This window comes from Heteronotia binoei, chromosome 18, assembly GCF_032191835.1.
Source record: "Heteronotia binoei isolate CCM8104 ecotype False Entrance Well chromosome 18, APGP_CSIRO_Hbin_v1, whole genome shotgun sequence".
Classification (NCBI taxonomy): domain Eukaryota; kingdom Metazoa; phylum Chordata; class Lepidosauria; order Squamata; family Gekkonidae; genus Heteronotia; species Heteronotia binoei.
Window position 1 is genome coordinate 17,441,554 of NC_083240.1, and position 27,164 is coordinate 17,468,717.

Genomic DNA, 27,164 nt, shown 5'->3' on the forward strand with positions numbered 1-27,164 from the left:
ACAAATGAATATATAGCACTCCCTGACAGACACTCAAAATACTGCGCCGAAATTCACCTCAGGAAAACCATGGATAGCTTGTGTGAAGATATTCAGAGGGCTTAAGAAAACCCTAAAAGTATTTTTGTTCAGCTTATTTTTGTCCTTCAAACAATTCCCTGAAGGATCTAATTACTCCCTACAAGACGTCCCTCCCTGTATAGTGTTTTTACCTCACCCTTCCTCTGAGCATCTTTGGGTATCTTGCATGGTTCTTCCCCTCCCCACCCTCCATTTTTGCCTCACAGCTAGCTTGATTCAAGCTAAGCTGAGAGAGGGGCGCTGGCCAAGGTACATCCACTGAGCTTCGTGGCTGAGGACCTAACTACGTGTCACACCAGGGTAAGACCACCACCTCAGCACACGTACCAATGACAGTGTACCACACACACAAGACCCTTTGGTTTGATACCCAAGAGCCAGATCTCTACCCAAGCAACTGAGGCACTGCCAGCACTTCGAGGGCTCTCAAGGTGGTAGGAACAGGGAAGGCAACAGGCAAGGATTATTCCCATTGCCACCTTCAGGACCTCTGCTGTGGTAGATGGAGAGAGAAGGCTTAATCCCTTCTTGTGCAGTTTTCCAGACTTGAAAATAGGGATGCTGGCCTCCAGGGGGATCCTGGGGGTCCCCTGGAATTACATCTCAGCTCCAGACTACAGAGATCAGTTCCCCTGGAGAAAAACGGATGCTTTGGAGGGTGGGATCTATGACATTGGACCCATGAGGTTTCTGTCCTCCCCAGGCTCCACCCCTAAATCTCCAGGAGTTTCCCACCCTGGATCTGGCAACTCTACCCCATGCTCCAGAGGTGGTTAGGGGGCACCTGGCAACTCTACCTGAAAGCTACTATGTGTTCTATTGGGCTAACTTACATATATTGATGAGCTGGAAGTAAAATTCCCCTTTGGGCAAATGGCATCTCCTCATTTGACTTCAGGAAAACAGAGGTGAGGCAGACTTCAGCCACCTTGACCCATCTATCACAGTCCATCTATCACCTGAGGGTCCCCTGGGATCAACCTCATTTCCAGACTACAGAGATCAGTTCCTCTGGAGAAAAAGGGTATTTTGGATGGGGGACTTAGGGTTGCCAGGTTTGTGTTGGAAAATAGCTGGAGACTTTGAAGAAGAAGAAGAAGACATTGGATTTATATTCCGCCCTCCACTCAAGAGTCTCAGAGTGGCTCACAATCTCCTTTATCTCCCTCCCCCACAACAGACATCCTGTGAGGTGGGTGAGGCTGAGAGGGCTCTCACAGCAGCTGCCCTTTCAAGGACAACCTCTGCCAGAGCTGACCCAAGACCATTCCAGCAGGTGCAAGTGGAGGAGTGGGGAATCAAACCTGGTTCTCCCAGATAAGAGTCAGCACACTTAACCACTACACCAAACTGGCTCTCTCTTTAGAGGTGGAGCCAGGAGAGGGTGGGGTTTAGGGAAGAGAGGGGTCTCAGCATGGTAAAATGCCATAGAGTCCACCCTTCAAAGCAGCCATTTCCTCCAGGGGAGCTGATCTCGGCCAGCTGGAGATCACTTGTAAAAGCAGGAGATCTCCGGGCCCCACCTGGTGGCCGCCAACCCCACCTGGTGGCCGGGGGACTCAATGCTATTGTACTTCACTGAGGTCCCTGTCGTCCCCAGGCTCTACCCTCGAATATGGAGGAGTTCCCCAACCTGGATCTGGCAACCCTAGAATCCCCTGACACTGGCCAGGGGGACCTGGCAACCTTAGTTGGACCCCAACTCATCACAGAATTAAGTTTCTAAAATATATATGTATATATTTGTAAGAAATCAAGGCCACCTTTTAGAATCCAGGGATCGTGAGTAAATGTGCAATGCCACCGTAAGCAGAATTCCTCCCCTCCAAGTGCATTGAAGACAATAGGCTTAGAAGAATAGATTTAGGATTGCACTAGGAACATGGAAGCTTTTTTAAAAAAATGCACAAACATTCACCTTCTTTTACCCATCTGGCACCATGCTGATGGCACAGGAGGAAGGTCCAAATCCACTAAATTCAATGTCCACCAGACAAGTAAGAGCAGGTCTTTCTCAAAGAAAAAGCACTTTACACATGACATGGGGCATTTTTTCTTGCCTGTTTTTTATGTTAAACAAGGAACAGCATTCTTGGAGGGAACAGAATCTGTGCTTTGGATCTCAGCTGCGACTAATTAAAGTCACCATTTAATCAGAGCCCTGAAGGGTTTCCAAGGAGCTGGCTTTGTGCTCTGAAACTAAACCCACAGATGAAAGAACAAGTGTGAGTGTTATAAATGTGTCACTTATGTTATTTTGGTCGGGGGTCACACATTATCTGGTGACTTCAGCTGTCCAGAGGAAAAAAAGTCACAAGGCTCATCTGTAATATTTTGCTATCTCTCTGGAGGCTGGGGAATTAAAGGTCATGACAATCATATTGCGATACAAATCCAGATCATAGGGTTTCTGGAGGGCTGTGTGTCTTGTAATCATAGAGTTGGAAGGGATCTCCAGAGTTATCTAGTCCAACCTCCCGCACAATGCAGGAAATTCTCTTCAAATTCTGGGCCCAAAATTCTGAAATGTATCTGTAAGAGAACCCGCTCCGGCATTGAGGTGTGGAAAGAAAGATTTAGGAGACAATAAAAATTCCGGGAGACGTCTGACTATAGGAAAGGGGTGCGCACAAAGGTTGAGAGGGCATCTGTAGTCTTGGAAGACTCCTCTCAGAAGACTCCTCCTGCCTTTGTCCGTCCAGCTTTTATTGAAACCATGACCTCACATCATTCCACCAACATTAGCCAATTAATTATATGTGTCTGGTCAACGTAACCACAGATAACGCCTGCGCAGATCACACAAACAGCACGTTTCCTTATCATAACATAACAAAGCTTCAATACATTACATTCTGTGGCGCAGTTAAATTCTCTGCTGTTAAAACTGAATCCCTACATGTATCTTTATTTTTTTTTTTGCAAATGGAGTGACTTTCCATAATTTGTCTGAGTTTGCACCATCCCTTCTTCATTAGTAGTCACGAGGGAGGAAAAAAAGGTGCACAGAGCACTGACATAATACTGAGCACACACTCATATACACAAATGGTTGCCAGACCAAGCCTGGCAACCAATGGGGATGGCAACATGGAGGGTTTGCAACACCAGTGATGTCGCCAACATCACTATGCCTTTTTTGGGGAAAACCCAGAACTGACATAGGGTAGTTCTAGGAATTGCTAGAATCTCTATGGTAAAACGAAACCTTTTTTGTGACTCCTAGAGTTCTCCTACATCAGTTTATGATGATTTCTAGAGCTACTCTGTTTCACTTCTGGCTAAAACCCAGGAATGACATAGGATTGCTTTTGGAATCACCAGAAACTAATGTAGAGTAGGTCTAAGAGTCATGAGAAACTCTGCGGTTTTGCCACAGAGCTTCCAGAGATTCCTAGAGCTACCTTATGTCACTTCCAGATTTCCCCCAGAAATTACATAGTGATAATGTAGCAACAGGAGACTTTCCACTGCAGAATGAGCCTTGGCACTCCTTCACATACATACACTGGCTTTGAATATTTCACTAGGTAATTGCATTCTTTTATTCTTCCCTTTCTCTCCCTTCCTCCCGATATGTTTTTAACTATACCAATAAATGTTTTACTTATTCTTTTTCCACTGTCATGAGAGCTAGAAGCTTTGTCATTTAAAAGAGATCAGCTGGGATTCTCAGGAACTTATGCTATCTCTCCAGCTTCACATTATCTTTGTGGCGTTGTTGCAGACACATTATTTTCATTAAAGGGATGATTTCATATATGTCCTAGTAAAGGGAGTCCATAGTGCTTGCATACATGCATTTACTTGTTTGGAAATTTCAGATGCCAGAGATCTGCTGAAAGCAGCTTACATCTAAATCAGCAAAGCAAATGAACAAATGACTATTCTTTTTCTGATGAGAACAAGCATATCGCAAGGAAGGTAAAGAGATTACTTCTGTCCTGCATATTTTACCTGTGGCACCTGACAAACGAAGATGACCTCTGAGCATGAGGAAGTGTGCATGCACACAAAAGCTCATACCTTGATTAAAACTTCGTTGGTCTAAAAGTTGCCACAGAACTCAACTTTTTTCTTTTTAACAGTAACAGCTGTTCATGAACCATTCCATTTTAACTATGTCTAGTTTTTTTTCCCCTAAACCCCTATTAACTAGTGGACATCACTTCATCTTGTGGTGATGAGTTTCATAAGCTGAGTATGGAGGGTACAAAACATCCCCTACAGGAAGCAGGCAATCTAGCTCCTTCTGGCAACCACGGTTCTGTTCCTGATCACGACTTGTACTTTATAACTAGCACTCAATGCTTCTTCCTTCACGACAAAACTGCAGCCGTCCCTCTCCACCCCCGCAGCAAAACTCTGGCTCAGCTCTGGCCATCTCTCAACAACTGTTGCAAACTTCTTCTCTCTGATCTTCTGTTATTTCCCCTCCCTCACCTATGTATCCAGCACTCTGCCGCCCAAATGAATCATTCACCTCTTCAGTTGTTCAAATCGCATGATGCCTCTCTGGAAATTCGTGTCTGATCTCAGAACCGGCACACATCAAAGTCCTCTGTGACCTTCTTCCCCTTACCTCTCTGCCTTCACATCCTGATACATCCCTGCCTGGCATATTTACTTTTCCATTTCTGCCCCCTTAGCTCTCAGAAGCTGTCTTGCTCCTTCAAATGCCCCTTTGCTGCCCCTGATGCCTGGAACCTCCACCCAGAACACTCCACTAACTTCAGCTTTTCTCTGAAGCCTTCAGCACAATGAGTGAAGCAAAATCCAACATATATAGCTGGAATGAATGCTGACTCTCTCCCTTGATTTCCTTTTCTCCTCCCCTGTTCCTCTCCCCCTTTTCAGTTTTCCTTATAATCAGTTTTACATTGTAAGCTTCTTGGGGCAGTGACCATTCATTTATTCTTGTAAAGCTTCATGTACACTGGTGGCACATACAAATTATTATCATTATCACAACTGTTGTCAAGAAGCAGAAGGAAAAAATTGCTCAAGATCAGGACTTTTTTTGAGCAGGAATGCACAAGAACGCAGTTCTGGTTGCCTTGGCATCAGGGGGTGTGGCCTTATATGCAAATGGATTCCTGCTGGACTTTTTCTACAAAAAAGCTCTGTGTGAAACATTGGTGATGTCAGGGGGTGTTGCAAATAAGTTCCTGCTGGGCTTTTTCTACAAAAAAAAGCCCTACTCATGATAGTTTTGTTTTTTTCAAGCCAACTAGGGTATTTCCACTGTTTTAATATTTTTTGCCCTTGTATGGTTCTCTCAATACCCCCCGTGATGTTCCTTAAATCAGTTTGGTTCAGAAATGGCAAGCTGGCTCTGGAGCACACCTTAGCTTCACTTCAAAGGGCACCCCAAATCTCAGTGTCTCTGCACTGCTTTATTCTTCATGTCTCAGATGCTTTGCTTAGGGATCAGGATACCTTTTAATTAGATTTTTCTAAACCTTGTTAGTGTTGTGATACCATTGCTTAATAACGTTAACGGTTGGAAGCAGAGACTGGATCCGGGGAATCATGCCAATAACTCAAGGCCAAGTAACCCAAGCTGTGAGATTAGCTGTCAAATCAAAAGCAGGGATGAATGAAGAGAATTTCCCCTTTCCATTCCCTTTCTTGGTCCATGTTTGTTTACGCTGGCTGGTGTTCAGAGCTCTTGGATTCTGATCCGTACTAGAAAACTTTCTCCAATTAACTGCATCTTTCCCCTCAGTTATATTTTTGTATATATCTTGTTGGTTTTGTATATATCTTGTATTAATTTTTAATTTATATTTTATTATCTTTTGTTACTCAGAATTCCCCAAATTCCCTTTGTGTTTCTCCAACGGGGAATCTTTGGGGGAATCTGTTAGTCTCGTAATGTTTATTTGCAAGGAGTACAAGATCAATATATTTTTAAAATATGTAACAAGACAGCGCTATAATATACAGTGCTGATTTACTGGTGTATTAGTAAGGTTGAAAATGACCCACGGGTGGGGGAGGAACTGGTAAAAGGAAACAGAAAACTGAGCAAAAGGAAAAGGTCACAGGTTAAAGCCACATATGGGAGAAGCAAAATTGAAAAGGGGGATTTTCAGGTAAAGAGAGCAGAGATGAGAAATTCCAAATCATGCCTACTAATCTTTGTCTCTAGAGACTGCTTAGAACCTCTGTTATTGCATGTATGCAGGCAAAGAGTGAGAAGTTCTTATGAATATACTGGGGTGAAATGGAGAGGTTGGGGGTATATGAGCTGAAATTCCTCCCTCAAAGACATCCCTGTTAAACCTCCACTCCCACATTTTAATGTTTTTTATTATCCTTTTCTGCCCTTTGCATCTTTTCTTTCTTTCTCGTGCTGGCTGCCAGCTAACTTGATCTCATCAGATCTCAGAAGGTAAGCAGAGTCATTCCTGGCTAGTACTTAGATGGGAGCCCACCAAGGAAGCCCAAGGCTGCTACAGGCAGCCAATGGCAGGCAATGGCAAGCCACCTCTGTGTGTCTCTTGTCCTGAAAACCCTTTGGGGTCACTTTAAGTCAGCTGGGACTTGACAGCCCTTTTCATCATTATCTGGCTGGTGAGGAATCATGTTGCCAATGTGCCGATGTCATGTGCCATTTAACCTTTGTGATGACATCACCAAGTTGAGTCAGAGCAGTGCTTTCTGCCTTCACTCTGGACAGCATTCTAGGGTTGCCAATCCCCAGGTGGGGGCAGGGGATCCCCCGGTTTGGAGACCCTCCCCGCGCTTCAGGGTCGTCAGAAAGCGGGGGAGGGGAGGGAAATGTCTGCTGGGAACTCTATTATTCCCTATGGAGATTTATTCCCATAGAAAATCATGGAGAATTGATCCGCGGGTATCTGGGGCTCTGGGGGGGCTGTTTTTTGGGGTAGAGGCACCAAATTTTCAGTATAGCATCTAGTGCCACTCCCCAAAATACCCCCCAAGTTTCAAAACGTTTGGACCAGGGGGACCAATTCTATGAGCCCCAAAAGAAGGTGCCCCTATCCTTCATTATTTCCTATGGAAGGAAGGAATTGAAAAGGTGTGCCGTCCCTTTAAATGTGATGGCCAAAACTCCCTTGGAGTTCAATTATGCTTGGTGTAGTGGTTAACTGTGCGGACTCTTATCTGGGAGAACCGGGTTTGATTCCCCACTCCTCCACTTGCACCTGCTAGCATGGCCTTGGGTCAGCCATAGCTCTGGCAGAGGTTGTCCTTGAAAGGGCAGCTGCTGTGAGAGCCCTCTCCAGCCCCACCGACCTCACAGGGTGTCTGTTGTGGGGAGGAAGGTAAAGGAGATTGTGAGCCGCTCTGAGACTCTTCGGAGTGGAGGGCGGGATATAAATCCAATATCTTCTTCTTCTTCTTCTTCACAGCCTTGATCTCAGCTCCACTCCCAATGTCTCCTGGCTCCACCCCCAAAGCCCCCAGATATTTCTTGAATTGGACTTGGCAACCCTACAGCATTCTCATCTGCTTCTCCATTATCACACACGTTGTCACTTCAGTGGAGTGGCTTGGTTCACAAGGGTGGCATTTTGCACACAACACACTCCCTGCAGTCCTTTCCACTTCACCTCAGCCTTAGCATTGGGACCACTTTCTCTGGTGTTGTGATGTATAATATAGTGGGTTCTAAGCATTGAAGAGGTGAGGTGGTAGTGAGGTGGTAGTGAATAACAGCTCTTTATTCGATACAGCACTGTAGGTGGCTGCACTGTAAAGATTGGAGAACTGGGCCAACAAGGCCAATTATATACAACTCAGGGTTTCTGCGCAAGCACTTTATTAGGTCATTGAAACCGGCGGGGTCTTGTGATTGGTGTAGGGCAACAGGAAATTGGATCCTGCTGCCCATTGTTCCCAAGTCCCCAAGCTCCGTTCATATGGCTCCAATGAGCCAGGCAGGAACACCCAATTTAGTTCTCATTGAGTCCACATACACAACATGAGGGGAAGCAAAGAGAGTTGTACGTGGAAGTTGAGCAAACTCGGATTCAAACCCTGCTCCAACAAACAGCTCAGTGAGGTAACTTTTAGTCAGTCACTCTTTTGAGCATAACATACCTAACACGACCTTTATGAGGACAAAACGGAGAGGGATATGTTCTGTAGTAAATACAAGATCTGAATGTAGTTGAGAGGCAAAGCAGGGTTTGACGTGATTCTCAACACTCAAGTGATGTCTCTTCCACAAAGAATTACCCATAGTGTGTAGCTTGAAGCACTCGTCAGTATTCCTGCCTAGAGTTTACAAAGCCTTGAAAAGCTGTGTTACACCCTCTGTCTTTCGTGTGTTGGTATCTTTGCTTCCAGTGACAACTCCTTCCTTTCTCAGACGGCAACATAGATGTTCTTGTGCAGTCAATGATATGAAGGCAGCAAGGGACATGAAAGACCTCTGCCTGAGACTCTGGAGAGTTGCTGCCAGTCTGAGTAGACAAGACTGACCTTGATGAACTGATTCAGTATAGAGTAGCTTGTGTGTTCTTCATGTGTGCATGAAGTCAAGAATTTGAAAGAGAGATGAACATTGGGAGGGAGATGATTGCTCTCGAAATCTGCAGCTACCCAGATTTTAAATAATGGAGGGAATACACCGTAGAACTAAACACCTGAAGAAAAGAAACCAGGATCTGTAACTGGCCCTGGGCTTTTTTTGTAGAAAAAGCCCAGCAGGAACTTATTTGCATATTAGGCCACAACCCCTGATGTCAAGCCAGCTAAAACTGTGTGCCTGCTAAAAAAAACCCCACCCTGAACTGGTCAATGGAGAATAGGCAACACTGAATCTTTCCTCATCTGAGATGACACCATCTCACTTTCTTTATTCCTCCTATGATATGAGGTTGTTCACCAATGTGTCCTCATTTCTATTGGAGAAAAGGGAAGGGTATGCAGAATAGGCCCTGTGAGCCAGCTAAAGCCGAGAAAAGGAAAGCCGCACACCACTACAAAATGGTGGCATGAACACCAATGTCCTTGTGCGTAGGAAATGGACTGAATGGAAAAGCAGATAGGGAGCAAGAGTACTTTGAGAATGGCTGCATTTCTTTGTGTTATTTATGTATTTATTTACTTATTTATTTGAGTGCTTTGTAGAGGCTACCATTTTTGACCTTGGGGAGGACTTACCTTGATTCGCTGGAGGAACGACATTGTTTACTAATGGCTAATGCATTTTTAACATTACTTTTAATTAGAATTTAAGTAGTCCTTGAAGTGTTACTGCTGGTGTCTCCTTTCTCTCATCCTTGACCTCCTTTTACTTAACTCCCCACCTACCCCACATACACCTTTTGGTGTTTCATGAAACGTTTTTCCAGGTAGGCCAAACGAGATGGATACTTTGCATGGCAGATGATCACATTGAACAGAGACATTTTCCATCTGCCAACTCAGGTGACACTTGGCTCTGGTCTCCGCATGCAGATGGGAAAAGGGGGCAGTTCTACTTCAGACAGAAAATGTGACTTTTGAACACATCTCTGTATAAAAATTCCCTGGGAATAGATTTCATCCAGCGCAACAGAGAAGATTCAGACCTAGCATTCACCCTCCCTCACCTTATAACTAGTTTCTATGCATGAAGGTTTTTTGCCCCTAAGTAGGGGTGATTTACAAAGCTCATTCATCCCACCTAAGTTGCACTCTATACGTCTTCATCCAGCAATTATCAAACAGTCCCACCAGGGTACTGACAAGATCCTTCAGCGGTTAAGACCAAACTTTGGACATTATGGCATCCATGAATCTAACCTGTGGATGCCGGCATCATTTTAGAGAAGGATGCAGCCTTTTTAAAATGCCAGCAAGGCCCACAGTATGGTAGGAACAGGCAATCTTGTTTACCAGCCATGTGCCTTTTAAAGTGCTGAATCAGGCTGTTTGTCTGGTCCCACTGTTAGGGGTGCCGACTAATTGCAACTAATTTCCAGAATACAGAGACTGCTTCCTTGGAAGAAAATGGGAGCTTTGGAGGGTGGACTCTATGATGCCATATTCTCCTGAGGTCCCTTCCTTCCTCCAGCCCTGCATTCCCCAGGCTTCATCCCCCAAACCTCCAGGCATTTTCCAACTCAGATTTGTTAGCCCTAAGGATAGGGGAAGCATGAGATGAGGGAAGCAAGGGCAGAGGAGGGAGGAGAATTAAAGGCAACATGGGCAAAGGAGTCCAAGGATGAAATAATAGTATTTGCCCTTCTTCTGAAAGACTTCACACATGCCAACCTCGTACTTTATTTGTATTAACATTGTACTGTGTATGGCCCTGACCTGGATAGCCCTGGCAAGCCCAATCTCATCCAGGGCTTTTTCCTTTAAGCAGGAATGCACAGGAACACAGTTCCGATTAGCTTGGTGTCAGAGGGTGTGGCCTAATATGCAAATAAGTTCCTGCTGGGCTTGATCTCATCAGATCTCAGAAGCTAACCAGGGTCGATTGTGGTTAGTACTTGGATGGGAGACTGACCTTGAAATACCCAGTTGGGAAGTGGGGCAGAGGTTGACATGACTTCCAGATGCACCCACGCACATAAAAATGCAACAAAAAAACCCATTGTATACTATATGAATAAACGTACGATATAAATCAAGATGGATAGCCACATTAGTCTATCAGAAGCAGTAGGAAAGAGTAAGAGTCTAGTAGCACCTTAAAGACTAACACAATTTGTGGCAGGTAAGAACTTTTGTGGGCAAGGTAGGAACTTTTGAGAGCAGGGTATGAACTTTCATGAGTCTCTGCTGATGAACTTTCATGAGTCTCTGCTGATGAACTTTCATGAGTCACAGATGAAGAAGTGAACAGTGACCCATGAAAGTTCACACCCTAGTACAAATTTTGTTAGTCTTTAAGGCGCTAGTGGACTCTTACTCTTTTCTAATACCACGTAAAATCATATATAATAGAAACTATTCATAACTAGCCATGAAAAGCAGAAAAAAAGTGTGGACTGAAACATAAATGAATATTTTAAAAGCATCACAATAGGGGATGTGCGCTCTCATCCATAATGAGCAACTGATAGGGTAGTCTAAGGCTACTTCCCACTCTGAAGACAAAGCAGTTGGTGGACCCTCCCCAGCAAAAGTACCAGGCTTTGCCTCTTGATGGAAACACAGCCTACGATTCTCTGGTTTTGTAGCAGCAGCACTGGAAGGTGCCCTTGTGAGGGGCAGGAAATCCTATACGAAAACATGCCGGCTTCAACCAGATTGCTGGCATTTTCTCTTCTGCCAGACATCCTGGCTTCAGCTGTTGCCCTTCTTTCTGGAGTGAACAAATAGTTTCAATGGAGAAAAGAATATCTGTCTCCCCCAAATGCTAACAATGCATGAGAGGGATCTTATTCTTAGGGGTTCTATCCCACCACTCCTACCCAGCAAGATGCATTCCACAGATGCAACAGGTCCCCCCCTCAGCCATGTTGGAGGAAAGCAAGAGCAGAATACACCTTGCATTGACAGGATACCGCCCCCATCAGAGTAAGGAATAGGGTACAACTAGGGGTATTGACCTCCAAGTGGTGACTGGAGATCTCCTGGGATTACAACTGATCTTCAGACAATAGAGATCAATTCACATGGGGTAAAAATGGTTACTTGGGAAGGTGGACTAGGGTTTCCAAGACCCCTTGTTGCTCTGGTGGGAGGTTTGGGAGGGCATTCCAGGGGTGAGCAGGAACACTCTGGTTTGGGGCAAACTCTATGGTAAAATTGGGCTTAAACCATAGAGTTTTGTCCAGAAACCGGAGTGAAACCAGGCAAAATCCCCGACATCATATCACTTCTGGGTGACATCATCACATCGAGGATGTCACACTGCAACATCCCTGATTAGAGATGGGATTTCCGCTGCTGGTCAGCTGGTCTGCTGTGGGGAGAAGCTCCCAAAACTGGGGGATCCCCCACTGGGACCTGGGGGCTGGCAACCCTAAGATGGACTCCATGGCATTATATCCCATTAAAGTTTCGCCCCTCCCCAAACCCTACCTTCCTCAGGCTCCACCCTCAAAATCTACAGGGATTTCCCAATGCAGAGCTAGCAACCCTAAATACAGCCTTCATTTTGAAAGAACACTTCCCTTTTCAGAGGATGCAAATAGCCTCAACCCGAAGTGAAAATGAGAAAGCAATCCTCAGAAGGTCTATTCAATGAAATTTGGGTCCATGAAGATTTTTCTTAGAACTTTCCCATAAAGTCTAGGTAAATGTGTTGGTGGTAGAAGCCGTTGCCAAGCCTCAGCTGACTTAGGGCAACCTATCATTGGGTTTCCAAGGCAAGAGATGTTCAGAGGTGGTTTGCCATTGCCTGCCTCTGCATAACAACCCTGGTTTCTAATTCAAGTACCAACCCGGGCCAGCCCTGCTTAGCTCCTGAGATCTGACAAGATCAGACTAGCCTGGACTATCCAGGTCACGGCAGGTAACAATACTTTGTAAAATAATATGCATTGTATTAATATATATGCCCACAATGTCCACATATCTTCCTCGTTTTTTTTTTTCTGGCCCCCTTCCATAGTGCTGTGGTCCTAGTTCAGGTTGTTCTCTCCTCCCTGGGCTTTCTATTGGAGCCAAGAGTCTAGAGTTCCTGTTTCAGAATCACATGAAGCCACCTTCTATTGGGTCTACCAGGTTCAGCATTTCCCACTCTGGCAGGCAGCAGCTCTCCAGCTTTTCAGGGAGAAGTCTTTCATATCACATCTTCTTAACTGGGGATGCGGGGGATTGAACCTGGGACCTCAGATGCTCTGCGCCTAAGTCATGGCTCCTGCCTACATCTAGCAACATCTCCTTAGCAGGGCTTTTTTTTTGTAGCAGAAACTCCTTTGCATATTATGCCACACTCCCTTGATGTAGCCTATCCACCAAGAGTTTACAGTAGGCCCTGTACTAAGAGCCCTGTAAGCTCTTGAAGGATTGGCTACATCAGCGATGTGTGGCCTAACACGCAAAGGAGTTCCTGCTACAAAAAAACCCCTGATGCTTAGTATAACTTTATCTTCCTGATTTTGAGAGACTGACGGGGAGTGGGGAGGGAATCAGCTGATTGTGTGATGCATATCATTGAGTTAATGTAAGAACCTGCAAAAATCTTCCCGCACCAAGAGAAATGACAACTGGAAGTCAAAGCTGCTAGTGCTTCTTGAATTCAGAGCCACTTTACACCTGGGAACAGGTATTGCAGAAAATATAGCGAAGTCGCATTATGTGTTTTGTGTACCTGGTTGTTATCAGGAAGAAATAGGAGATACAGGGCTGCAGCTTTCAGCAGCAATATTACCTCCTGAATATGTAACTCTTGTGTAAGACCATCCCTGAAACTTCATAACCGTATAGCAAAGGGCAGCACCCTTTCATAATTAAAGAGCCAGGCTGCAGTCAGAATTCAGACCTGTTGATTCATAGCCCATAAAGCTTCTGCACCCCTAGCACTGGTTAGGACTGCAGAAGCTTTATTCTTTACTAGGAAGTGGCATGCAAAAAAAATCTCACAGTAAGTAATACATCTACACAGGAGCACTTGGTGTGATAGTTTTTGTGCCCTGGCATAAATCTGCTTGTGGTTCATGCTTGGAATTACTGGCTCCTGTTTACCCCTATCATTTCCCCTTTCTGTAAAGCCTCTCCAAGAAGCCCTTCTGTTGCCTGCTGCTCTCTGCACGTACTAGTTATTCTGGCATTCCACCTATTCTTAAGAACATAAGAAGAGCCCTGCTGGATCAGACCTCGCATAAGACACAGGGCAACTAAGAAAGGTGGAGTTATGCAGGCCATACAGCATACTGCCTTTGATACTGAAGGGCACAGATATTCATAATGATTAGTAGCCACTGGTAGCCCAGCCCTCCATGAATTGGTCTTCTCCTTTTTTGAAGCCTTCCCACTTGGCCGCCATGCCCACATCTTGTGGCAGTGAGTTCCACCACTAAACTGTGTGCTGTATGCAGGGGTAGTTTTGTAGAAAAATAGGTGGTGGAGCTCATCCAGGGATTGTTATGCAGCTGCACCTACTATTCAATGGACAAGGTGGGAAGGAGGAGGTGGAACTCTCAGAAAGGTTCAGGAGCTGTGCTCCTGTGAGCTCCCGCTGAATCCGAGGCCTGGCTGTATGAAGAAACACTTTTTTTCTGTCCTGAATCTCCCCACTTCAGCTTCATTGAATTACTCCAGGTTCTAATATTATGGGAGGGGGGGAAGCTTCTCCCTGTCCACTCTCACAAATGATTTTTTAAATCTTTATTATCACATCCCCCCTTACTCACCTTTTTGGTAGACTAAAAGGCCTTAAGCGATTTAAATTATCCTCATAGGACAGCTGGTCTAACCCCCAATCATTTTGGTTGCTCTTTTCTGCTCTACGATATTCTCTTTCAATATACCACACCTTAACGTTTTCAGGTTTTTTTAAAGGGAAAGGTTTGGTTCCCTGATGAGCCACATTTCTCTCTGGAGGCATAAGCTGACCCCAGTTCTAGAAAAATTAAAGGAATAATGGGAGTGACGAGAGTAATGTTTTCGTGTATGAAAACAAAATTGTTGGGCTGATCTCATCAGATCTCAGAAGTTAAGAACGGTCAACCCCGGGTAGCACTTGGATTGTTGCTACACAGAAATTGGCCATGGCAAAATACCTGTGAACAATTCTTGCCTTGAGAACCTAGCATTTTCTACCACCAAACAAAATTCTCCTGCAAGAAGGAAGGATAATCATTTTTGGCTTGCTTTTATGGGTCTGTTGTGGTTGCTAAGGGTCACAAAACCGGGTCATGAAACTGGAGGCCACTTCAGGAGTCGAAGGTCACGAAAAATGTTCCAAACAGTAATATTAGTTGGCCCGAGGGATTCAGATTGCATTGCCGGAATCATTCAAATTAGATTAGATAAACATCGTAAGGCTAGAGAGATGGTTTCGGTGTCACTGGTCCTACTAAAGGAGGAAGAAAGAGGATAGAGGCAGCGGATTCCAGCTGGTAATTTTCTACAGGCCTGTGAGATCAACATATGCAGAAGGTGGGGGTATGTTCTGAGCAGCACCCACTCTTGCCACACACACCCCGCCCCCCCCCCCCCGCAGTACCCGCACAACACAGCCTGAGTGTCTGAGCCTGGCTTTGCAAAAGCTACATTTTTTACCCAGTTAATGCAATTCTCTCATCAGCCTGCTTTTTTCCCACTTTCCATCATCTCTTGGATAGGAGCTTTGTCTTAAACTTAGAACCCAGTATCAAAGGCCTTATACAAGATAAGCTTATGACACCCCCTCCCCTGGCCAGGACAGTCTAAAAAGCTTTGGGGTGGACAAGCTGCTTTCATTTATCGCCTCTTCCCACCAGCTGTCACCCGTATTCTCCAATCTGGATTTTCAGGCAGAGGACAGTCATTTTCTACTTAGCTGCTTCTCTGTTGGGGCCTTGATATTTTATATCTAAGTAGTTCCTTTAGTTCAGTTCAGTTTATTCCAATGCAAGATTGGCTGGAAAAATATTAATAAAAGCAATTAGAAACTGCCAGGTACAATGCCAACCAAAAGGATTTACATGTGCCGTTATAATCCAACATTTCTAAATTCTTACATGTGTTTCACAAAAGGGAGGGTTAGTTATTTGAAGACTTAACCATCTGCTTTTGTATTGCATGTGCGTTGTGACTTATTTCTTTAGAGTAGTCTGAAAGAAGGAGGGAGGGAGGCCGAATGTAATGACCTCCTGGGCATATATGGAAAGAGACGGTCCCGCAGGTATGTTGGTCCCAGGCTGTGTAAGGCTTTAAATGTTAGCACTAGAACCTTGAAGCAGATCCAGTACTCAGCGGGCAGCCAGTGCAGACTGTGGAGCACCGGCTGAATCCCCACCCGTAAAAGTGGTGCAGTCAGCAGGCGAGCCGCCACATTCTGCACCCTCTGCAGTTTCTTGATCAGTCTCAAGGATAAGCCAGCATAGAGCGAGTTACAGTAGTCTAGTCTGGAAGTGACCATCGCATGGGTCACTGTAGCCAGGTCCTGGGGGGATAGATATGGTGCTAGCTGCGTGATCTGCCGAAGATAACAAAAGGCAGACCTGGCAACCATCGTGATCTGGGCCTCCATGGAAAGGGAGGCATCCAAGGTCACTTTAAATAGAAGGATTTATAATATTAACTCCAGAACTGGAGGATGCACCTTTAGCTACAGTTTTCAGTTCTTTCAAGTTATTTTCCCCCTTCTACATTGCCAATGCATACATATACATTGATGAGACAATGCAAAACACTGCAAAACAGCAGCCTTGATGTGGCTATACTTATGACTGTATCGTGATGTGCATATATGCACCTACATGTGAGTAAAACTTCGCAGGCAGAAATCTTGCTACCCCTGTACACATTATGACTGCTTCTTTGCAGTGTTTCAGCAATGCACACATATGTAACAGTAATATAGAGGGGCAAAGATGATTACGAAAGAATCTAAAGTTGTGGCAAACTGCACATGCACAGCAACCTGTACATTTTATGGGGTTGGGGAGGGGGAATAGCACAATGGATAATTCCCAATCCATTGATTCAGCTCTGGAAACAAAACTAGGTAATCCATAACAAATTCAGGCGAAAATTCAGATGGGGATTTTGGAAGCTCTGTCAGTTTGGCAACTGGCAACTTTGTTTCTCCTTCCAATGGAGGGGCTACCCCTGTCAACAAATCGCACACTGAATGGGATGACATCACAATGCTTCAGAACCAATGAGATTTGGTCACAACATCACTTAGGGCAAGTGAGAGTCAGAGCAAAAAACAAACAATGCAGCAAGTATGTGAACATCTCTAAAAGGGTGCAAAAAATTACCAAGAGGAAGCCTTTTTTGTTGTAGTTTAAAAATGCTAGTCTTTTTCATTATAAGCTTTGTTGTTTTGACTCAGCTCTGTGTTGAACACACTTAATAATCCTGTGTCCTATCTTAGTGTCCAAGGGCCACTTTTTACTGGTTTTTATTAGCATCTGATATGAACTTGCATACCAAGGGTTAGGGAGGACTCTGTTTTAATGTCCAGATTATAACCAAATGAGAATTATTTCAGTCACATCAAAGATTTCATATTGCTCATCCCCTTTCTCTGTTTTGTGAAGAAACACTTCCTGTCATCTGTTCTGAACCTTTTCCATTCTGGAGCAGAGGTCCATGAATGGCTATTAGCCACAAATAGGGTTGCCAGCCTCCAGGTGGGGCCTGGAGATATCATGCTTTTACAGCTGATCTCCAGATGACAGAGATCAGCTCCCCTGGAGAAAATGGTGCTTTGAAGGAGGAACTCTATGGCATTGCACCATGCTGAGGCCTCTCCCCTCCCCAAACCCCACCCTCTCACTCCACCCCCAAATTCTCCAGGTATTCTACAAACCCAGACCTGGCAACCCTAGCCACAAGGTATAGATGGAACACTCTGTCTGGGTCAGTGATGCTCTGTATTCTTAATGCTTGAGGGGCAACAGTGGGACGGCTTCTAAAGTTCTGGCCCCACTGGTGGACCTCCTGATGGCACCTGGGTTTTGGCCATTGTGTGACACAGTGTTGGACTGGATGGGCCATTCAACTGATCCACCATGGCTTCTCTTATGTTCTTAATCAGAACTTCCCACTCTCCACCACCATCCCAAATTCTATTAGCCTTACAGGTATTTCTCAGCCCAGTTCTGCAAGTCTAGGTACCTCACCTCTGGAATGCCCTCCCCTTTGAGGCCTGCCTGGTGCCTACTTTACTTTCTCTTAGGCTCCAGGCCAAAACACTTCTTTTTACCCAGTCTTTTAACAAAAGATTTCCTCTTACCACTTTTTCATGCTGTTATGTCCAACTGCTTGTTTTTAAAGCCTTTTTACCTTGTTCTATTTTAATCGTAAGCTGCCTTGAACAGGACTTCAACACAGAAAACCCAAAACAAATTAAATAAAATTCCAAATAAATCAAAACCAGGTTCAGCCCTCATACTCTCTGACCACGCTGGGTCTGGATAACAATCTTTCACAAGTTGAAAAGTGAAAAAATTGCTCCCCACTAAGAATGACGCAAAATCCACCCGAAGGATCTCATTATGAAAACAATGCATGCTTCTGACTCATGCCCAGCCCATTCACCAGCTTCCTCAATTTGTTCTTTGCAAAGTGTATTTTTTCATCCTCCACCAAGAACTTGCTTTCCTTGTGCATGTGGAAATACCTTTTTCACATTTTAAGAAGAGGAGAAGATTGGATTTATACCCCACCCTTCACTACCCAAAAGAGTGGCTTACAATCTCCTTTCCCTTCCTCTCCCCACAACAGACATTCTCTGTGAGGTAGATGGAGCTCTGACAGAAACTGCTCTTGAGAGGAACAGCTCTGTGAGAGCTTGGAGTGACTCAAGGTCAAATTAGCAGGTGCATGTGAAGCAGTGGGGAATCAAACCCAGTTCTTCAAGATAAGAGTCTGTACACTTAACCACTGCACCAAACTTAACCTCACATCACTGTATAGGAACATTCTCTTTGGTCATTATTAACAGGCTCCCCTCAAAAGTCACTGCCAACTTATGATGACCCTATAGGGTTTTCAAGGCAAGAGGTGAACAGATGTGGTTTGCCATTGCCTACCTCTGTGTAGCAGCCCTGGTATTCCTTGGAGGTCTCACACCCAAATACTGACCAGAGCTGACCCTGCTTAGCTTCCAAGATCTGAGAGATCGGGCTTGCCTGGGCTACCCAATTCCAGCTCATTTTTTTTAATGTATTTGCCACACCGTGATTTCCTTTACTGTCTCCCTCCCTTAGTCTCTGCTGAAATTGACAAGGGGGGGGGGGAACCCTGCCAAGCTCATCAATGCAAATTTCCTTCACACAAACACACACACATTCCAGTGAAAATGACAAAGGAAAGCCTGGCCACATTCACTGGCATTGCCTTTTCTTTTCCAGCCTTCGCCAGTTCCCTTGAGCAGAAAACAGCAGTAAGGCAGGTAGATAAGAAAAGACCTGTTATGGATGGATTTTAAAAAGGTAAAGGTAGTCCCCTGTGCAAGCACCAATCGTTTCTGATTCTGAGGTGATGTCATATCATGACGTTTTCATGGCAGACTTTTATGGGGTGGTTTGCCATTGCCTTCCCCAGTCATCTACACTTTCTCCCCAGCAAGCTGGGGACTCATTCTACCGACCTCGGAAGGATGGAAAGCTGAGTCAACCTGAAGCTGGCTACCTGAACCCAGCTTCCACTGGGATGGAGCTCAGGTAGTGAGCAGAGTTTAGGATTGCAGTACCGCAGCTTTACCACTCTATGCCAAGGGGTTCCTATGAAGGGATTACGTCCCTGTATAATCAGGGCCGGCCCTGCCAATGGACAAACTAGGCGGTTGCATAGATCACCAGCCTTCTGGGAGCACTGAATTGGGTGCCCCCCCATGTGAATCAGTGACGTTATCAGTGCAGTGCCAGACACTCTAGGGCCAGCCCTGTGTACAATTCACGGACAGTCTAAGCAACCATCTGGTGTAGACCATGGAAGAAAGGTGGAACATGTGCTGCAAATTGGAGCAATATAGGAGGGGGAAGTGACTTACTCATTTTGCCAGATGCTGTGTCACTTTTTGTCCCTTGAGATAAGCATGGTGGTGGAAACGGTCATCTAGTTGCAGGCAACTTATGGCAACCTTGTAGGGCTTTCAGGCCAAGAGATGAACAGAGGTGGTTTGCCTTTGCCTGCCTCTGTGTAGCAACCCTGGACTTCCTTGGTGGTCTCCCATCCAAGTACTAACCAGGGCTGACTCTTAGGTTCAAAGAGCAGTCAAGAGCAGTCTAGCTGGGGCCATCCAGGTCAGGACTAACCAATGGGTAGGTAGGTAATCTGTCAGATTTTGATTTGTGACTTTTACTTGAGCTGGCTTGGTTAGTAAGTTTAAAGGATGATAAACCTGGTTGTTTCAAGTGGCTTCATCTCGAGAATGTCATACATTTTGGGGGCTTTGGACAGGGTTGATTTCTGAAATCTTCTTTTTTTTTCAGGGGAGGGGGCTGTTCAACTGTAACAGTTGATGGCTTTCTTGTGCAGGATGGGTAATTTACTAAATCGCTCTTAGGAGTGACATGTATTGTGTGTGAGTGTGTTTAATTGCTGGCCACCTGCAGCTAGTGGAAGGGCAGAATAAGGGCTATTGGGAGGGCAGAATACGAATATTTCAAATAAGTAAAGAGATTTTGGAGTAATCTTTACAGTGCTTCAAAAAGTACATGTGTATGATTTTGGCCTTTGCTACCGCCTGTGTCAGCTCACATGACTTCAAAGCAAAGAAGGCAGTCGCTGTTGGGATCAAATGTTTAAAAGCATCACTGAAATCATCCAAAAAGGCCAAATAAGGATAGGGTCTCTCTGTATCACTCTCTCGTTCTCTCTCTCGTGCCCTTTTCCATTTCCTTGCACAACACTTTTCTTCAGCATGTACACATCTTTCAACATCTTCTGCATCACTAAAATCAACACTGTATATTTTAAAGGAGAAAGAGAGATGTGAGTGTATCGAATGACTTACATGCAGACTGTATTAAAAATGCAAAATGAATCTACAACATGAACTTCAAACAGCCTTTGCCTTGTGTGAATCATTCATTTTTTTTTTTAAAAAAAATCTGTTTCCTCACACTAAATTTCCCCATTAAACGGATGCCTTTTTCAAAGTTTTCTTGCATGCCAGTAAATCAGCATTTTGCTCTATACATTATACCTATCAATGACCTACATTATAGAAATACCACGTCATTTGTAAAGCAAAGCTGTGCAAATGGGCTTTGTATGTGCACTGCTAACAAACCCACAAAACCGATGGCAAAAAAATACTGGAACCAGGGCTTTTTTTGTAGAAAAATCCCAGCAGGAACTCATTTGCATATTAGGCCATACCCCTGGCATCGTCATTGTTCCACACAGGGCTTTTTGTAGAAAAAGCACAATAGGAATGCATTTGCATATTAGGCCACACCTGTGGCATTGCCATTGTTTCGCACAGGGCTTTTTGTAGAAAAAGCACAACAGGAACTCATTTGCATACTAGGCCACATCCCCTGATGCCAAGCCTGCCAGAACTGTGTTCCTGTGCATTCCTGCTTTTTTTTTTAAAGCCCTAACCAGAAATATTAACCAAAATGCAAACAAACTTCAAAAGAAGTCAAATGGGCTGCATTCACTTATTTCTGGCTTCTCGCAGTCAGGACATGATTCCATACCAGCACCACAATTCCATACCAGCACCCTCTGTCCCTACTGCCCATTTTCAGCACACATATTTTCACAGATCCTATTTCTTTTTCTCAGCTGTCTAGGAGAATCCACTTCCTCATTCCGCAGGGCCTGTAAGACTGAATTGTTTAAACAGGCTTTTTGCTGTTTGATTGAAAAAGGGCTGCCACCGGACATCTTATAGAATGCTGGTGATCACAGTCGAGAATGCAACACCGCTTATACTGTACTGAAGCAGCGCCATAGAATGGTTTTAAAACTGAAATAAGTAAATTATGGTTTTATATGTTTTATTGGATTGATTGTATTATACGATGTTGTGAGCCGCCCTGAGTCCGCTTGCGGAGAGGGCGGGATATAAATTGAAATAAATAAACAAACAAACAAACCTTGGATACATTATTCCCAAATCCACAAAATAGAATCCCATAAGGCAGTTGGCAAAGGATTTCACACTTTCATGCACCATTTCCCAAACCTATGCTGGTGAGAAAAGCTGGGCTTTGAGGTTGCAGCAGAGTGGAGCAGAATCTCCAGACAGAACAAAAAAATCTATTCTTTTTTAAACACTCCTTGCCAGAAACTCCATGCTGGGCTATTTTAACAAAGTTCCCTTTCTTTCTGAGCAAACTGTCTCCTGACATGCTTTCAGGGCTGGAGGTTCTAATTGTTTCACCACTGCAAGAGTGCTGCTTTCATTCCTTGGGAAACCAGAGGCACCTTAAAGACCAGCAACATTAATTTGACCGTGAGAGCTCACATGCTGTGAATATCCATTAGGCAGACATATTTCTACTGAAATCGACAAACAACAGAAAGGCCAAAGGGGAGAATGTGTTACAAAGAGGCTGGTTTAAAATGAGATCAAAAAGATATTGGCTGGGTGTGTTTGAAATGAACCTCTCTTTGTAACTGGCTGGTCTTTGTAATGTCTCCCTCCCCCTTCCACCCTTCAGTTAGGACGTCAGATTGCTATCTGGGAGACAGGTTCAAATCCCCACTCTGGGTGACTTGGGGAAGAAGAAGAAAATATAAAGAAGGCACTTTCTCATGACAGTCTCAGAATGGCTTACAATCACATTTGCCTTCCCCACTCCACAACAGACACCAAGTGTGGCAGGTGGGGCTGAGAGAGCTCTTTTGAGGACTGCTTTTGAGAGAACTGCTCTAAGAAAACTTGTGACTGACTCAAGGTCACACCAGCAAGCTGCATGTGGGGGAGTGAGGAGTTAAACACATTCAGCCTAACCTACCTCACAGGGCTGTTGTGGAGGATCACCAATGGAGGATGTGAAAATGATGTACATCGCTCTGTGCTCCTCAGAGGAACGGTGGGATATATGGGTGCCAAATAAATAACTCTAAATTACGGAGAAGGGCCATGGCTTGGTGGTAGAGCATCTGCTTGGCATGCAGAAAGTCCCAGGTTCTATCTCCAGCATCTCCTGTTAGCATCAATATAAAGAAGGCACTTTCTCATGACAGGTGGTGTAAAAGACCTTCTTCAACTTAGACCCTAGAGACTATTCTCTATGGTCAGAGTAGACAATACTAACCTTGACGGACTGATACTTTATACTCTGATTCAGTATAAGGCTTCATGAGTTTATCTGCCACATAGATAAAGTGAGCTCAGACTTGCGGACCAAATAGATTTTGCTACTCATCAAGGTGCCCTGAGACTCTGCGTTAATTTTCCTGTACACACACAGAGAGCTACTCATCTGGAATGTTGCAGTGCAGTCCTGAACAGAGTTCCTCCCTTCTTGGCCTGTTGAAGTCAAAGGGCTTAGAAGGGCAGAACTTTGCTTAAGATCTACACTGGAGACCCGGGTCTGAATCCCCATGAGACACAAGTGATCTGGGCTAGTTACTCTCTCCAGCCTAATAGGTTGTTGTGAGAATAACCTGGAGGAGGCAAGGAAGAACAATGTTGTAAGCTGCCTTGGGACTCTACAGGGGAGGGAAAGAAAACAACAACAGAGTGTAAGTGTCTAAACAAAACACATGCCATCTTGGTGGGAGCCAAAGAGTGTCTTTGCTTCTTGGTTATCAACAGCCTCAGGCGGAGACCATCTGCTTTAAGGAAGAACAGCCTGTTCTCCAGACAGGAAGGCAGACGGTTCTGGCAAGTTCGCACAATGCCTTTATATCTAGTATAATAATAATAAAGTCACAACCAACTCATGGAGACCCTTTGTGGAGTTTTCAAGGCAAAAGATGAGCAGAGGTTGGTTGGCCATTGCCTGCTTCCGATCACTGGCCTCCCATACAACTGGGGCCAACCCTGCTTAGCTTCTAATATATGATGAGATTGGACTAGCCTGGGCCATCCAGGTCAGGGCAGTTCATTCATAGGGCTACAAAAAGACAGCTGAATGAAAGGGACAGTGTTCCGCAAACCTGGCCAACCATCAGGAACCTGGCACTGAAGAACGGTGCTCTCCTTCTGTTCTCTGAAGTTCAAGGTATGTAGTAATCACCAGGGGTAGAGGCCAACAGACATGGGTTGCCACTGCCTTATGAGATTCTATGGTGGTCTTCCATCCTAGTACTAGTACAGGGAGGGACGGTGGCTCAGTGGTAGAGCATCTGCTTGGGAAGCAGAAGGTCCCAGGTTCAATCTCTGGCATCTCCAAAGAAGGATCCAGGCAAATAGGTGTGAAAAACCTCAGCTTGAGACCCTGGAGAGCCGCTGCCAGTCTGAGAAGACAATACTGACTTTGATGGACCAAGGGTCTGATTCAGTATAAGGCAGCTTCATATGTTCATGTACTCACTTGGAAACAGCTTAGTTTCTAAGATGAATGGAGATGGTTTGGCATTGCCTGCCTCTGCACAGCAATCCTGAACTTCCTCGGTGGTCTCCCATCCAAGGACCAGCCAGGGCCAACCCTGCTTGGTTTCCAAAATGAACAGAGGTGGTTTGCCATTGCACAGCAGAGCCACTGCACGTGCCAGAGACATTCAGCACAGCAACCCTGGACTTTTGGGGTGGTCTCCCAGCCAAGCACTAACCAGGGCTCACCCCACTTAGCTTCCAGGAAGGAACTAGAGGTGGTTTGCCATTGCCTGCCTCTGGGTCACTGTGGCCCTGGATGCCCTTGCTGGTCTCCCATCCAAGTACTAACCAGGGCTCACGTCACTTAGCTCCCAGGAAGTGGTTTGCCATTGCCTGCCTCTGGGTCATCATGGCCCTGGATGTCCTTGCTGGTCTCCCAGCCAAGCACTAACCAGGGCTGACCCTTCTTAGCTTCCCAGTGTGGCCAGCCTGGGCCAGATCAGATCTCCAGAGTCAGGCTTACCTTTCTGCAGCTTGGACTGGTTCTCCTGGAGCCAGCTGAAGAGGCTGGCAAAGTCGCAGTCGCACAGCCAGGGGTTGCCCTCCAGGCGGAGGCTGCGCAGGTTGGGCAGGGCATCCAGGGCGGCCACGGTCAGCGTCTGCAGGCTGTTGTCGTTCAGCTCCAGCACCTGGAGCTGCTCCAGGCTCTCGAAGGCGGCCTCGTCCACCTCGGCCAGGCGGTTGTTGCCCAGGCTAAGCTTGATCAGCCGGGCAGCGGACTTGAAGACGCCGGCGGTCAGCTGGGTCAGGTTGTTGTAGCTCAAGTCGAGGAAGACCAGCTTGCCGGAGCTGCTGAAGGTGCCTTCCTCCAGGCTGACGATGGAGTTGTGGCTGAAGTCCAAGTAGACCAGGTCGCCGTAGAAGATGAAGAAGTCGGCCGGGATGGCTTGGATGTGGTTGTCGGCGATGAGGAGCTTGCGCACGTCCAGGGGGAAGGGGTTGGGCACGCTGGGCAGCCCTTGGTCGCGGCAGTCGACGGTGTGGTAGTCCAGGCAGCTACAGACGGCCGGGCAGAAGTGGCCCAGCGGGAAGGAGAGTAAGCCGAGGAGCAGGAAAGGCGGTAGGGAGCCCAAAGGGAACCATGGCCTCATCGTCGGCGCTTAGGCAAGCCCAGAGAATCGCCCCGCTCCTCCGCCGCCGCGTTAGGAGAACGGCATGTTTGGATTCTCGCTTGCTGCTGCTGCGCTGGGAGGGCGGGGGGGAATGGAGTGGAGGCGTGCGCGCGCGTTTGGGGAGCGCGTGTCTTTTATCCCGGGGGAGATCGAATCTCAGAGATCAAATCGCAGGAGGAGGAGAGAGAGACGCCCAGGCTGGGGGAAGGCGAGCCGGGCTGGAACGGGCGGCGGCCGCACGAGAGTCACACCACACCAGAGAATCGCAGCGGGGGCGCGAAAGGGGGGCGGCGGGCGGGGCTGGCGCGGAGGGCCGCGGGAGCGGCTGAATGTCTCCGGCGCGCGCAGGCCAGGCAGAGGGCACGCACCGGCGGGACAGGGCGCGCTTCGTGGCTGCGCGGTGAGCGTCAAAGACCACGAGAGAATGGGAAGAGTTCAATTAAGGGGAAACAATGAAAGTTTTGGAAATGAAAATATACTCCCCCCCCCTTTCCCTCATTTAACACTTCCTGCCCCCTAACAGTGTGGGCTTTTTCAAACCTCCCTTCCTCCTAATTTGACCATCTCTGTTACCCTGTGCACTCTTTTAGAAGTACACTTTGAAAAGAGTTGTGGCTTTTTGAGCCTTTGTAAACTTTGTCTGTCCATCTGCTTATCAGGCCAACCTTTCTGCTTTCTCCCGCACTGGGATCTTAATGCAGCTGACCAAGGCAAGAAACACAGACATTTTATTTAGGCAAACAAACAACAACGATGCTGTATGTATGGAGCTCCAAGGCTGGTCCTGCATCCCCTGCGACACTCACTCCAGGTCGCTAGATAAGAACCCAAGGCCTTCATCCCCTGCTCAAAAGTCTCATCCTGCCTCTGTATGTGGGTAGGCTTAAATACAAGTAACGGAGAGAAACAGAGCCAGTTTGGTGTAGTGGTTAAGTGTGCGGACTCTTATCTGGGAAAACCAGGTTTGATTCCCCACTCCTCCACTTGCACCTGCTGGAATGGCCTTGGGTCAGCCATAGCTCTGGCAGAGTTGTCCTTGAAAGAGCAGCTGCTGTGAGAGCCCTCTCAGCCCCACCCACCTCACAGGGTGTCTGTTGTGGGGGGGGAGAAGATATAGGAGACTGTAAGCCGCTCTGAGTCTCTGATTCAGAGAGAAGAGCAGGGTATAAATCTGCAGTCGTGTTCTTCAGAAGTGTAGCCCAGATCACAATGAGCTGGCAGATTCATTCTCCTAATTCCATTCCCCTGAACTCCAAGCTACCATAAGGCATACAATAGGGGGCTACCCTTGAAGACTGTTCAGAATCTGAGGCTGAATGCTGCAAACACCTTCCTGGGATGGGGAACAGAAAACCTTTTCATACAAGCAGCTTAAATTGTCTTTGAACCACTCTTGTGTTACTGATATCATCCAAAGGATAAGACTGGATTTCAGAAAGCTGTCTGGGTTGATTTTAACATCTTCCTTTGCGTAGTAACAATCCTTTGTGAGAAATGTTCCTTTTGAGGCTTTCTGCACCAGTTCCTTTTTTCTCATGCTGTTTTCTTTCCTCCACATTAACATGAATTCATTTTAACATATGTTTGTGTTAACGGAGTGCGGCACAAAAAAGGTGTCAAAAATAAATAGACTTTCTGGCAACAGCTACGGAAAGGAGGCAAACTGAAATCAAAGATAGCAACATGTGAAACTGAACATAAACAAAAATGGCTCGATCAGAGGATCTCCAATGTTTTGGGTTAAGTCTATCAATGGTTACTAGCCATGGTGACTGAAAGGGACCTTCACATTTAGAGGCACTTGTCCTCTGAATCCCAGAGCCAGGAGACAAGATCAGGAAAGGCCTCAGCCTCTATGCCTTGTTGTTGACTGTCCAGAGGAA

General features: G+C 45.9%; 1 protein-coding gene across 1 annotated transcript in view; it reads right to left on the bottom strand.

Moving 5' to 3' along the window:
- LRRC38 (leucine rich repeat containing 38) overlaps positions 1 to 25,287 on the bottom strand; it is a 34,486-nt gene extending 9,199 nt beyond the window's left edge. The window contains exon 1 of the mRNA XM_060259097.1: positions 24,633 to 25,287. Within this exon, the coding sequence (XP_060115080.1) occupies positions 24,633 to 25,260 (628 nt within the window). The 5' untranslated portion in view covers positions 25,261 to 25,287. The remainder of the gene's footprint in view (positions 1 to 24,632) is intronic.
- Between the last annotated feature and the right edge of the window lie 1,877 nt (positions 25,288 to 27,164).